The sequence below is a fragment of the Anarrhichthys ocellatus genome, unplaced genomic scaffold (genome assembly GCF_004355925.1).
Source record: "Anarrhichthys ocellatus isolate YVR2014 unplaced genomic scaffold, GSC_Weel_1.0 scaffold3, whole genome shotgun sequence".
Classification (NCBI taxonomy): Eukaryota; Metazoa; Chordata; class Actinopteri; order Perciformes; family Anarhichadidae; genus Anarrhichthys; species Anarrhichthys ocellatus.
In genome coordinates, this window is record NW_022280033.1 from 6,544,494 (window position 1) to 6,559,327 (window position 14,834).

Genomic DNA, 14,834 nt, shown 5'->3' on the forward strand with positions numbered 1-14,834 from the left:
CCATCACTCATGTCTCATAAACACACACACACACACACACACCTCGTGCTAAACAATGACTAACCGATCCTCCCCCCCATTTCCACCTCCACCGCCTCTAAAATTGCTATTAACACCTCTCCATCACCATGGCATCCACAGCTTTGAGTTTAATTTTAGTGAGGTGGGTCACAGACGGTCAACAAAACAAAGTGGCAGATACAAAAGCTGTCCTTTTCGACTCAACAGCTGCATTGAACCACATCATCATCATCATCATCATCATCACCGTCGACTCGGCACTGCAACTGCAAATTCGTGGCATTTTGATATTCACAGTAATTAGTGGTTTAGAGGTTTGTTATGAAAATGACTATGACCAGGGGCCATACTGTCAAATACAAATACAAACTACAAATACAAAACTACTGTCAGGTTTCCACTTGAGTTGTGAATCAAATCCAATGCATCTTCATCGTTACTGTTTCATGATATTCCAGTTCTGTAGATGTGTAATCTGTCTGGGTAAGGTATTTAAGTTGCTCATACCAACATAGCTATTAACTGTCAAAGCAGATTACCCATAATGACATGTTGCCAAATGGTTTAGTTGTTACGTTCCTCTAAAGTTAGGCCCTGTGAAGAATTTATCAGTGGAACCCGTCAGACTCCACCAATACACCCCATTTAAACTGAACGTTGAAAGGAGATGACGAATGGGGCCAAGCCTCTGTATTGACATTTCAGCTTGAGTTGTCATATGTTGCCTTGTTGTTCTGTGTTGCTATCTACAATCTAAATATGGGAGAATGTGCGTGTCACAAGAATTTGCTTGCACTTTCTGTTTGACAAAACCTCTACCATCAATCAATGCTGAGCATGGCGTAACTCGTCAATACAAGCTGGTTTGTTTTTCCTCCTCAGATCTGACAAGTCACGTAGTCACCCTCTGACAGGATAAAAGCTACGTTGCGTGCAATGCTAGACAACCAAATTGCCCCTCTTTTTTAGATGGAGAATATCATCTCCCTCTCTCTCTCTCTCTCTGTTTGTCTTCTGTATACCCACACATCCACACACACACACACACACACACACACACTGAAACACATGGTTGATTCAGGACTGCTGTTCTGCCAGCAACATCATCACTCTCCTTCCCACCCTTGTCTCCATGGAGACAAGCTTCCAGAGCTGGCTGGTTCCAGACCGTTGTGAATCAGCACAGACTAAAAAAGGGGAAGGGGAGGGGGAAGAGGGGTCTCTTTGTGTTTAAACATGACTAAAAGAACACTGTGAGCTCTGTGTTGCCTTCGTCCCAACGCTGAGGTGACCAAACTGTCCGACCGTTCATGCGTGCAGGTGTGAAAAGGAACCGGGAATATTCTGATAAAGATGTCTGTGTTAGAGGTTTGTGTTGAGATCCGTGTGTTTCACAATAGTTCGACCTCTTCTTCGCTAACACGATGCCATTCATTCACCCATTACGAAAGGACGTCATTTTGATCTGGTGGTTGTTCATTTTTTTCGGCACATTAAATATAATTTCCCCTTCATCTCATTCGCTTAAACAGACGAGACAGCATCATGAAATGCAAAGAGGGAACGTTGTTTTATTGGCATGGTTGGCCTCTAGTACAGCATATTGCATGTCTTTGCTCACAGGATCTCTGCCTTTTACCTATTTTACAACCAAATAAACTTCTATTCACTTCTGGGATCCCTCGAGTTTTCATCGAGTGCCATCACCAGGTCACAAATGTATTGATTTATGACCTGCAAAAACAAGCTACATGTCACTCAGACTGTCAACTCGTCCACATGACAGACTCCTCTCACTGCATCATATACTGCATGTGTGGGTCAAGCAGCAACTACGGAAGCCAGCGCTCACATTGGTTTCTCTGCAGGCACGTGTTTGTAATATTTGATTGTAGTACAAATGTTTTGTTGTCTGGTTGAATGTTTTGTTTTCATGCATGTGACAATGTAGCTGTCACTGTTCATATAGCATTTCGTAATGCTCACCTCAACACCAGCATCCACCTGGAGGGGGTGAGTCTATGTTTTCCATTATTATCATTATCGGTGATAATATATTGTTATCATCACTCCCACGTCCCTGTCCACGGTGAGCTTAGTCCTTGTGGGGAGTGACGAGGTCTGAGCCTATACGACAAATATCGATGCTGTAAATATTCTACAATCAAATACTAATCTTTTCCATGTGAGTTAGCTGATTGAAATTAGTTTCACCAACTGATTTTAGACCCTAGTCTTTTACCTGTGGCATTCTTACACCTGTACTCCCCATAACATAATACAACAACCATTTCAACAGTATTCTAAGAATAACAAAAGGCATTATGACTCCATGTGTAGACCTGCTGACTGCTGAAGTAGCTGATGGGCTCAGAGGCTGCAATGACTGGAAACAGGATGCCCAATGAGCACTACTTAGAAAGACTGATGGAGCACAAAAACAGGTTGGGTAAGGTCTAGAGTGTAGAAAGAAGATGGGTCTGCCTCTCTCCCAGTCAAGAAAACATCCTCCTGCTGTGTGTCAGCAGAGTAGACAGACAACCAGAATCAGCCCCATGCCTCTATGATAAATGCACTAACAGCTGGACACTTCCACAGTCAGGACGCCGTCGGAAGCGTTTAGTGAAGTCGGTTTTAGACCGGATGTAATGGATCTGCTGGAGCGTGTGCATGTATGAGTAAAGTTCACCTAGCGGAGCAACGGAAGAGAAAGCTTTCATCAGCTTAACACCTTCACCTTATCTACAAGTCTGAATGGGTACTCTGTGTCCATCACATTTATAGACACGCATACATAAGCATGCATAAAAATAAACAGCCGCGCTCGAAGCGCGCGTTCATGCCATACCATGTGTGTGTACAGTTACAGAGGAAGTCATTCCCCTATTAAAGGTCAGAGGACACAGAGGTTATTGGGAGTGTACTCAGTGCTATACAGGGGAGCAGAAAGAGCAACGTACAGTTTATGGAGGAGGGAGAGAGCAAATAAGGCTGTTTCCACTCCTGGCAACATTCTGCACATTTTCCTGCGAGTGTCTGTGGAGTATCAGAGCAGGAAATGGAGTGAAAAGGAGGGATGGCGAGAGAGCGTAAAGGCCACAGTAGCTCATCATTTTTAAGTGTTCAAATCTCACATAATGGTGGTCCCTGTCTTTATCTGCTTATGGCTTCACCTCAAAGCACAGACAAAGGTGGTAATCACATCTTTGCCACAACAGCCAAATGCTGTTTGTGTGATCCCGATGAAGGACAACTGTTTCCAAAGCACATAATTTGTAGGCACAAAGACGGGTATATGCTCGGGGTCAGTGCTGGGTGATGGTCAAGAGTGATGGCTGCTTACCTCACAGTAATGCTGATTAAAGAGTTGGAGCAGAGAGTGCCGGGGTTGCTAATAGCTTGCTTGCGCATGTCTTGTGGGATTGTGGGTTTCTTATAATTGGCCTCGGGCAGGTCCATTCGCAGATCTAGCAAGAGACGTCAACAAACAAACAAAAGGAAAGAGGGGAAAAAAGGAGAAACAAGTTGTCCATTCGCAAGCTTTCATCATTGTTGGAGGATGAAAAACAAGTTGAACAAACCCACAAATCCTAAAGTGAGCCCAGCCAAGCCCTGATGATTAAAGATGATTGCTCTCCTTTTGACGTAACTGAAGCAAGCACAGACTAAACAGACCGCAAGTGGCATACAGGAGCCGGCACACAATGGAAGTGAAATGCCAAACTCCTGAACGACCTAAGGGCAGGTACATTGTTGTGCCCCATTAACTATGAAGTTCCTTTGAAAATAACTCAGTGGAGGAAAACATCAGTGGCCTTTGCCGCTCGCTCTCTGGCCTGAGAAACATCCACACATGTGCTGCACAGTGCACTCACGCACATACAAGTGGACACATGTGGGCAGACACACACACACACACACACACAGTCTAAAACAAAGACACATGGACAGGCTGTAATTGTTAGGAAGGAATCAAGCAAACAAATGATGTCATTATCTCAAAGCACACTAGCTTGAATAGCATTACCATATCAGTGGGAGGCATTAGGCATTCTCGCCTTTCACGGTTTCGGGCTCACAAGTGAGAGAGAAAATAGAGACGGCATTGTTCTGATTTACACTCATACATGCGACATTTTCCCATGTCAAACATGCTATGTCACGGTGAGAAAGTCATGCAGCTGTTTTGGTATTTCTGTCATCTCTCAGAAGGCAATCCCTGAGGGCGCTCCCCTGTGCTGCTGCTGCTGCTGCTGCTGCTGCTGGTTTCTTTTCTTTTTTTTAGGTATTAGCGTACAGGAGGCATACAAATGTTCATGAAACATGATGAGAGCAGGATGAAGGCTGTAATACGCAGGTCCCCATGGCAACAACACAAAAACGGCATGCACTCTCCATGGCAACAGGGCTGGCGAGGGAATATAGCGGAGACGGGGTTGGAGCTGGTTCTGGCCTCTGGCTGTTTGAAGTGATACACGGACGCCAGCAGCACAGCATCAGCAAGTAGTTCACTCACACTGAAACGTCTGACATGTTACTTCTGTGAGTAGATAGTGGTACTGACATGATAGAAGCGTTTTATAGTCCATCATTTTTATGTTAATAATGGATTCCCATGACTCAAAACCACAAAAGACGAACACCCACCTGTGCAGGTTACCTTTAAGCATCTCTTTATATATTTATTGTTTTTGTTCACTCGTGTAGCTCTCATTAACTGCTAAAAAAAACACTGTACATTACCTTCCCAGTACTAATTAGATGGACAAAATTAGCAACTACCTGGCAAACATGTTGGAGCATTTAGCAGCAAAAGAGCCAGATATTGTTCTCAGGGGTCGGTGGGACAGAGCTAAAGGGGGAGTGAATATTGGACTTGCATTTGCCAGTGTGTCAGAAACGCAAATGAATGATAATGTTGCTCCATGACAGCTGGATGTGTGAACAAAAGAAAACTTTTTAGTGACATGTTACATCTGCGTCACTGTTGCTTTAAGCTCTTTTTTACCCCCACACCAAGCCAATTAATTGTGGAATAGTTTTATATTTTGTGACAGGAGGCCTCATCCCTTTCTGGCGGAGAGTTCGATGAGAAGATCGATACCATTCTCAGTCTGCAGCTGGTTAGCTTAGCATCAAGACAGGAGGAAACAGTTAGCCTGGCTTTGCCCTTCTAAAGCCCACAAGCAGCATGTCATATCTTGTAAAATCACAGTGAGTTATGTGCTGAACTATTTCTTGGCTGGGAACAGTTTCCAGCTGACTTCAGGAGCCAATAGCCCCAATAAAATACCAACTGTTGTTTTTGCTAATACAGGATTTTTCTGCTGATTAGATATGACGTGTTAGTGAGTTTAGAGGTGCTGGTAGGTGGATTTTGTTACCTTCCAACAGAGCCGGGCTAACTGTTTCCCCCTTAGTCTCTGTGCTAAGCTAAGCTAAGTCTTAAAAAAGGTGAAGCGTCCTTTAGATATTACCTCTACATTCTTCTCCTCTCCTAACCTGAACCTAACACTTATTTTAACCTTTGCTCAGAAGCTTATTATACTTGAATAAAATAAAAAACTCAAACTTTTTCTCTCCATGATAGAAGGGCAGGAGCAGAAACACTCACAGACATCCCTCTATATACAGTAGAGGTCACAACCGGTACAGGAGGCCTTGGATAATAGAGCCACAGACGGCTGACCTGAAATGACAAATAGCTCGACACAACTGCTGATGCTTCAAGGCCACAGCCGCCTGTACTGTAAACGATAATGGTTTCCCAGCCAGACAAGGAGAAACCCCCAGAACATACATCATCACCCTGTAGCTGATGCTTAACACAGGGATATGCAACTCGATTTTATAAAGACATGTTTGCTCACACATACAGTCCAAATAAACTCACTTATTGACACCCATCAAGATACATAATTTAATAAAAAAATTACTAATACGACCTCCCAAAGCTCCAAATCAAAATCAAAATCGTCACCCCTAAACGAGACATAATTAATGCCGCACATTAAGTGGGCATTTCACAAAAGAATCTCCCTAATGAGGTTGGTTGTCGGGAAAGTATTTTTTCTTTCATCAGTGCCTTTAATTAAACACTGAAACACAAAGAGACACACAGATATTAATCACTTTGGTTTAAGCTGCTTTTCATTTCAGCAGCCATTAAAAGTTGCACCGCTCGACTGCGTTCGACATCAACTGCGGCTGAATGGAACTGTGTCACTGTGAACTCAGGAGACCTTCTAGTAAAAATAAAAAAAAAGATAAAAGAAACGTGTTTCCTGCGAGAAGAAAAGCAAGGGGTCGCTCAAAGTATCATTTTGTGCTCAGTGTTTCGGGGAATATTTGGCAAACCATATGCGTTTGAAATTCTTTGACTTCAAGATGTGCATAATTTCCCTACATTGATATTCAGCCACCCTGGAGCGAGAGTGTCTGCTGGAGCCGTCTGCTCCGTGGAATAATGGGAGCAGGTGGGTGTGGCAGAGGGCTTCTGGCAACAACAACACCGGAGACCTACCTCCACTCAATGTCTCCATCTAGTGACCATAACATGTGGAATATTCCTTTTTCACAGTAACAGGGCAATCACAGTCGTTTCCAAAATGTTTTAGTACACCTTGGACTTTTAAGAAATATATTTTATTGTCTAATTTCAGTAGCTTTCCACTGGGACGATGCAACCCTTCAAAAACATACACACCTCTGGTCAATTTGCTCAATATTCTTATTATTCTTTCTAATATCTACTGCATTTTCCTGAAATACACACAGTACTATGCTAAATATCACAGTGTGCACGTTGTCTTTAACCCCGGGAGGGGTTGTATAACATATATTGTTCCATTTTTTACTTCAATAATGAGCATCTGTCTGAGCATCACAGAGTACATATGAAAAAGAAAAGATCTGGCCCAGAGGAACAACCGCTATTAAATGTATCTGATATAAACCTGACTGGGATTTAATATCAAAATCTATCTGATTCTGAGGATGTAGATACAATAAAGCTAAACTTTTTTTTGTCATAGTGAACACAGGGTATTTTAACAAGCATTTACATAGATTGCACTATTGAAAAAGCCAGTCTAAAGGATAGTCTCACTGTTCATTTCCCGTACATTGCTCGTGTGTGCTGTGATTAAACATTTTAATCTCGATACAGATGAACTCACGTCTTATCTTATCACAACAGTGCCATCATGTGTTGAAAACTAGTACCACAAGGACAGAGGGCTTCCCTGCAAACTGATAATCATATTGAAGCTTTTAGAGAATGTTACTGAAATTCTACATTTGTATTTTCTAAAAGTTAATCAACACATTTGGCTTTGACTGCATGGGAAATGTTGTAGAGAATTCTCTTCCAGCCCAACAGATGTTTGCGTTGCATTCTCAAATTAAAATGAGAAATGGCGGATGGTGGTAGCAGATAAAAGTAATACTCAGCAAACTCAGCAATAGCATGCATTAGAGTGCGATTACTAATACAGAAAACACTGTAGACTGTTATTTACAAACATGTCATTGTCATGATGCAAACCTATTAATGAGCCAAACATAACTCAGTCTGCAGGTTGATTTATTCCACAGATAAAATATGATTCATGAGAAAGTTGGTGCAACAACTCCCTCATCACACCCATATACTATTATACCACTCTAAAAAAAATACACACACACACGACTGACTCAGCGGTCATATCTCATCAATATTATTGTTATGCACAAAATATAAAACTAGCATCTGTCTTTGACATCAATACATAGTGGCTGCAATGTTACTTCTGCACGTTTATATACACAAAGTAGTTTCTATGCAGTGCATAGTCTCCACAAATCTCTCCTCGTCATGATATTGCATAATAAATATCAATATGATTCAGACGTGTGTTGGCAGAGAAAAGACTCAAAATCAGTTAAGACAGAATAAATAAAACCTTTGAGCGAGTGAGTGCATGAAAAGATGACGGTCGAGGCTGTGAAACACGACCTCCTCTTCGAAGGGCTACTGTGCATGTGTGTGAGCGGGCACTCGTGTCTGTAAATGTGATTATGTCATACACAGAAGGAGTCGCCTCATAGATCCTGAGATAGCCGTCTGTCACCAGCAATGTCCTTGTGGAGTTACGAATGGAAGAAAAGTGGCTCACCAGCAGGCTAACCGCCTTTGATAACACATCTCAAGCAGGAGAGGGTGGAGCCCACAAAGCACTGCCGACACAGAGAAATAACAACTGTGCATTCAAATCATGGTAAAATAGGTTATATTCTTCATGGATTCCTAATTCTGAAGCTGTAATCGTGACCTCTGCGCCTCCTCGTGGAGTCAAAACAAACTTCTAGCAATTACCGTTTTCACTAAGAGTGGAAGGCCTGAAATCCGAAATAAAAGGTCTTGTACTTTATCCAAACGTTCTCTGATCTATTGTCTCAAAGACATGGTGCACCTTTCTGTTTTCCATGTAATACTGATCTCCTCTAACCAGTCATCAGGGTATAAGATGCTGGTTGCACAGTAGACGGAGGAAGCAGAGTGTCAGTGCATGACAGTGAGTTATGAAAAACTATTACTGGAAGTTGGATCTCAGCTGATTTGCGTGCTTCAGCATCAGTTGATTTAAAGAAATAACGCGCTTTATATTCCCTCCACTGCACTGAAGACTCCTGCTTCCTTCCTGTGTGTTTTTTCATTGGGAACCCCTCACAGTTAGAGGTCTAACTCGCCCGCCTTGAGCAATGGCGCCTGTTTCACACCACGACGGCCGTCAGAAAGCTATGACGCAAATGTCTTTCACTTTGTGCTTCACACCTCTTCAATAAGCGGCGTGCTACCGGGCTCGGTTCAGGTTGACTCAGCCTGACGACTGCTGCAGCGAGCAGGGACACAGGCTTCAGATTATCTGTACAAAATTGTCCATCATTCACGGTATTTCCTTCTCTCCGGTTTGCTTTGTGCTCCTCGTCCTGTTTTCTCTCTCTGTCCACGTTTGATTCTGGGTTTCTGAGCTCTCTCTTTCTCTCAGTGTTGCAAGAGGAAGTTAGTTGCCATGTTGATGTCGTTGTTTGAAGCTCTAAGGGCTTCAAGGGCATCGGTCCGGGAAAAGCCCATTTCCACTAACAGAGCAACCTGAGGGACAAAAAGAAAAAAGCATCAGCGAAGACGGCAGCGACAGACAAATCATCACATGGGAATAAATAACAAGGGTGCACAAAGTAAAGTGTAGGAGGGCCAGGGAATCAAGTGATTTTGAGTCATGCAGGATGCAGAATATGTAAATGAATATCCAGATATAACAGCAATACAACCAGTGAAAAAAGCCTTGAAAAGGACCCCTAATAATAAAAGAGATATACACAGAAACACACAGGCGAACACTCACTTGCTCCTCTACGACAGCAGAGTTGTCCGATAGAGGGGACTGTGTGGACGGATGTGTCTCAGCCTGGGGAGGGGGCTGTATTGGGGGACGATTCTGTCCTCTTTGTCTCAGCGAGGGGAACAACATCCTGGTCCACTGCAACAACCCAGACTACACACACACACATATATATATATTTTTTTTTTTTCTGTGTTTTATCTGTGCATCAGTGCTACAATATGTGTCCGTCTACCTGTGGCTGTGGTCTGTTGTTGCTCCTGGACTCGTTGTATTGAGCCAGCAGCAGCTGCTGGTCGAGCACGTCCATCCTTTGCTGCCTCTGGATGTCCAGAGTGGCCCCCATACCCAGTGGCGTCTCACTGCTCGGCTGGGAGCCTAGATAACCACAGACACGGACATAATAGGCATGAGGCAGACTAAAACAACATGTAAAAGAGGAGTACATTAATCATCAAAGTGTAACAGGGTGACAAAGACACATTCTGGTTTTACTTTTCATTAAATGAAGGAGAATGAATAGCATCAATTTCACAATTTAGCATGTGTTAATGCACTGTTCAAATTCCTAAACTGTACAAATATTATTATTCCTCAATTAGACAGAGACAGCCAACAACTCCATGTCAGGCCCTGCAACACTGGTCACTGTGTAAAGGCTTTGCACAGGATCTGTGTCTGTGATCACTAACGGTTGGACTCACTTGAGAAGATGGGCTCCAGAATATACCGTCCAATAAAAGAGACCCAGGCAGGAACAAAGAGGAGCTTCTGTAACCAGAGAACGTTGGAGTGGTACAGTCCACCAGAGAGCTAAAAGAAGACAAATATGTTTTTAGTACTGAAGTCACAAGCCAAACCTGTATTAAGAAATATTACAATGAATGAAATTACTTATGAGAAAAGATGCTTTACAGCAGACAGCAAATTAACAGCAAACTGCATCTTTGCGGCACATTTTAGCCCCTTTAAGCTCATTGTTTTGATAATCTGGCCCATAAATCACATATTGCAGTTTTAAATAGCACGACACTTCCTAAATACACATTAAATAACAAGAAGAATGTGCTTACTCACCAGTCCACTGAGAGCGAGGAGCCACATGAAGGGACTGGAAGTCAACAGCTGCACCACAGAAGAAGAGAGGAAGACAGAAACAATCAGGATCAGACAAGATGGAAAGTGAGTAGAGCGAGAAAGCAAAATAGATACATAAATTCCCACACTAGTAGAACATGGGCTTACCTGCAGGCCGACTATGTAGACCAGAGACTTGTTGGTGATGGGGATGTGGCCCAGGACCTGGGTGACTGGCACCCTGGGGATCAAGCGGTAGAAAGGCACAAACAGAGAGAAGACTGGAGCGAGCCTGTGAGAGGAGAAAGGGAAAAGTCAAGAGGATGCAGACAGCAGGAAAAGATAGTGTTTCAGGCAATCTGGGAGACACAATGTTAGGCTTTTGGAACAATTCACTTAAATATCTTTTTGTTTGTCAAACCAATTGTTTTTGTAGAGTTGGGTTAAATGCTGCTGTCGCAGTCCACCACAATCTAAACTCCGTATACTAAAATATAATGCAGGCAGGGGATGAAGACATTTAAAAATGGATACTGCCCAAAGCTTAGCTATAAGGGGGAAAATTAAGATTTTCTACTTAAGTGACACATGGTTTGAACATCATAAACTAAATGCCAAGCTATTCATATCCTCAGTGTCCATGAAAATGAAAGGCTGATCTCTTTTCACAAATGCAGCACATGCATGACTGAAGTTCAGCATGAACGGTGGCTACTGAAGTGACCCAGATACTCACAGACCGGCAGGCAGTTCCTCCACCTCATAGTCAAACAGAAACTGGAACGCCTGAGCCAGCAGGAAGTCCATCAGCGCAGAGAGACACCAAGTGGCCAACAAGAAGGACTAGAATGAAGACGAGCACCACATGTGATGATTAGAACAACACATAACAAAAATAAATCACTGTCAAATGTTGGTGTGAGAACTGCTTTGTGCCAGATGAGGAAGTTGTGTCCTCTTCCCTAAAATATGAAGTTGCTACATAGGGAAAGCTCAAATTGATTCTGATTGATGATGATACCCTTCATCGTGTCAGCATCTGGTTTAGCTAAGAATATCAGCAAGTTTATTACATTTTTATATATCTGTGTGTTCATCCATCAATGTTTTTTTTGGTACTTACGGCAAACTTCCTGGTGCCGAACCGCCTTTCGAAGATCCGGAAGTTGTAAATGAGCAGGCCACTACAGAAGCAGTCCTTCACGTCGAGACAGACCAGCCTGCCACACAACAAGCTCCACACCTACAGCACAAGGTAAAGCAAAGTCACACACACACACACATACATACACATTGTGATGTTGTTATTGGACAGATACTGGAGACGTACCTGGTGCTGCTGTGCGACAGCCTGCAGGTTGTACACAAACAGTTGTTGGTACTGTGGCAGCAGGGTGAGCATCACAGTCAGCCCACTGAGGACCAGCAGCAGGCCTTTAGACAGAGGAGCCTTGTCTGTGCACAACACACACCCAACACAACACACTTACGAAGGGACAGTGACATTGTGGCTTTCTGCAGCGAGCAGCTTTGCATGTATACGGTATATTAGGCAAACGTTTTGTTAATAGACGAGAGAGAAGTAGCTAGCTAATTTGTATACGGTGGGGCAGGGCAGATATAGTACCGTTAATATGAATTTAGCTGGCTATTTATCGATTCAGAAAGTGCCCTTTTCAACGATGAAACCTGAACTGACAAAACAAACCGTTGGTTGTTAATTAACTAAACGCAGCTGTAGGTTTAACTGGTATATACTACCTCTGGTTAATGAATGACAGCGCAATGCTAACGTCAGTTGGCTAGCTAACGTTAGCTGTATAACCGTTGTAACTGATAGGAGATGAGAGAGACCGCCTCAGCCTGTCGCTTACTGGTGGTTCCGGGATACTTACAAAGGCCCCGAGAGCCGGTGGTGGTAAACATGGTGTACAGATGAGTTAACGGAATCCAGGCGAAGACCGTTAATCCCAAGGTAGTGACAAACTAAACACTAAAACGCCGAAATAAAGTTGGAGAAAGGATCCATGGTGTGACTGTGAAGCGAAAGAGACTGGGGAAAGGGGATCTGCTACAGGAGCTCGAGAAGCCCAGAAAGCGTTACTTCGCGGTCCGCTGACTTTAGACTACAATTGTCCCCTAGAGGGCGCTGTTGCTCCGTGTTGAAGATGAGATGATGATCCACAGATACGTTTTACTGATAATAACCATATTCTAATCTAAACAACACATTTCACGAAGGTCTTAAATACTGAGGGAATAACAGAGAATTATGAATAAGCTCTTTAGGTGATCAATTGCTGAAGGAATGCCACTAAATAATAAAACTATTTCCACTTAATTTTTAGAATAGAATAGAATAGAAATATACTTTATTCATCCCCAAGGGGAAATTTGTCTGTGGCAGCAAATTCTAATTGATTATACAAATAAAGTAAAAAAAGAGGGGGAAAGAAAATTAACTTGGTCTTCAATGATACATTGCTAATATGTACTAGATAAAGAAGGTAGAACTTCTACTAATAACAATACTATTAATAATAATAATCGCAATAATAATAGCAATGCATTAAGCAAAGTAGCCAACAACCTAATATAAATAAAAAAATCTAAATTCACAGTAAAATAATAAAACATAACACATTCCCTATCGCTGCCCTTCTTGGGGAAAAGTTTCTGAATCTGAATCTTATTGTTTCTAAATGCTGCAGTTGATGTACTTGCATGATTCCTACAATTTTTGGTTTGTATCCATATGATTGTATACACTTATTGTAAGTCACTTTGGATAAAAGTGTCATCTAAATTAATATACTTCTACTACTACTACTACTACTACTACCGATGCCAGTAATAATGATAATGATAGAGAACAAAACAAGCAAGCAAATTAAATTATTTGAAGCAAACAAAATGTAAATTGTCTATTTTTTAATGACAGATCGCAGCCCCAGTTTATCCACATAGCACTGAGAGCAGGGCTATCATCTGTAGACTCTGTGACCACTAAGAGGTCCGTACCCAGGTTGAAGACAACGAGATCTGACGACTGCGGCACCCTGTGTCTTGCTCACAGGCATTTCAGCAGGGATGCTGCCGCCGGATGATCCTCTTGTGAAGGGCAGTCTCCTTACCCACAATGCCATCCTGCTGTTATCTGATGCTCCTCAGACGCGGTATTCCCAAGCCCTGCAGCACTGGCCTCGTAATGTTTGTCATCTATGACCATTTGCTCAGTCTGTAATATGTGTGTTTATGGGTTGGATATGCAGAGAAGCAGCAGACAGGGAGTGTTTCACGTCTTGAAGCCATGTGGTCAGCTTCCTGACAGATAGGTAACAGTTATCCTTGGGGCCTTGAGCAGGATGTGGCTGCACAAAGTCCGGATTAATGCCTTTTTCTTATGGTCCTCTTGGCCTTATGGACACAGTGTCGTATCTTGTCAAGGTCCAGACTTCCTTCGACTGCTTTGTCTTACACTACAGCCTGCCCGATTTTCCTCACATCAAACCGCTGTGTATACCTTCGTGGCTAGCCGTGATTGCTCCTGAGCCAATTGATCGAAATGCTTATGCTACGTCCAAGTGCATTTAAAAAGATATGGCGAACAGCTGTCTAATAGTGTTGCATTTCCCCATCATCCACAGATGCAGTATGCGTGTTAGCTCCTATTGGTTAGTTCCCACCCATTAGGTCTATTTGGCTGCTTGTGGTCAGATGTGACTGCAAAGCAGAGCTGAGGAACAGCTTGCTAATTGTGTTTCAGACCTTCTCTGTCACTGATGTAGGAGTGAGGTCTAAAAAGGTTGCTTTGCCCCTGTTCTCAATCAAAGATAATCAGATTAAACAGCGCAGAGATGTGCAAAAGTGTGTAAGTGTGTGTGTGCTTACCAATAAAGAGAGTCCAGATTTGGAGACAGCCTTGACTCCTGCTGTTTGCTTTGTTCATTAAGAGGAGATGAGCAGATGGTTTGCTGGTCTGTTGTGCAGTACACACATGCGAGCACACACACACACACACACACACACACACACGCAGAAGCACACGCACATGCAAATACACATACACACGTGCATGCTTGGCCCTGTCACCTTAGCTTTATCCTCCATTTATCTTTTCCATTACACATCTCTCGGCAGGACAATGCTACTCGGTGAATTGTAAGGGATGCGTGTGTGTGTGCGTGTGTGTGTATGTGTGTGTGCAGATGTGTGTGAGAGAGATACAAGGCAGCGTGAATGAGTCGAGCGGTGCTGAATGAAGTCACAAACCTTTTTAGGGAAGACAGCCCGCGAGGTGGTCATCTGAAAAGCTGATGACTCATTCACACATTCATTTAGGTGAATCATTGC

The 14,834-nt window shown here is 42.9% G+C and overlaps 1 protein-coding gene across 1 annotated transcript; it reads right to left on the reverse strand.

Moving 5' to 3' along the window:
* Window positions 1-7,589: 7,589 nt before the first annotated feature.
* On the reverse strand, window positions 7,590-12,560 carry ubac2 (UBA domain containing 2). Its single transcript, XM_031876603.1, has 10 exons — window positions 12,377-12,560; window positions 11,812-11,936; window positions 11,605-11,724; window positions 11,218-11,324; window positions 10,650-10,773; window positions 10,482-10,529; window positions 10,109-10,217; window positions 9,640-9,782; window positions 9,408-9,557; window positions 7,590-9,154 (listed from the first exon to the last, which is right to left on the reverse strand). Exons 1-10 carry the CDS (start codon window positions 12,405-12,407, stop codon window positions 9,047-9,049), a joined length of 1,065 nt encoding a protein of 354 aa, XP_031732463.1. The 5' UTR covers window positions 12,408-12,560; the 3' UTR covers window positions 7,590-9,046.
* Window positions 12,561-14,834: the final 2,274 nt, after the last annotated feature.

Excerpts from the sequence above, each read along its gene's own strand:
- ubac2 (XM_031876603.1), bottom strand. The coding sequence starts at position 12,407 with ATGTTTACCACCACCGGCTCTCGGGGCCTTT. Across the intron at positions 11,325-11,604 it reads TCGGCACCAGGAAGTTTGCC|TCCTTCTTGTTGGCCACTTG; the intron begins GTAAGTACCAAA and ends TCTTCATTCTAG. Across the intron at positions 10,218-10,481 it reads TCCTCGCTCTCAGTGGACTG|CTCTCTGGTGGACTGTACCA; the intron begins GTGAGTAAGCAC and ends GTCTTCTTTTAG.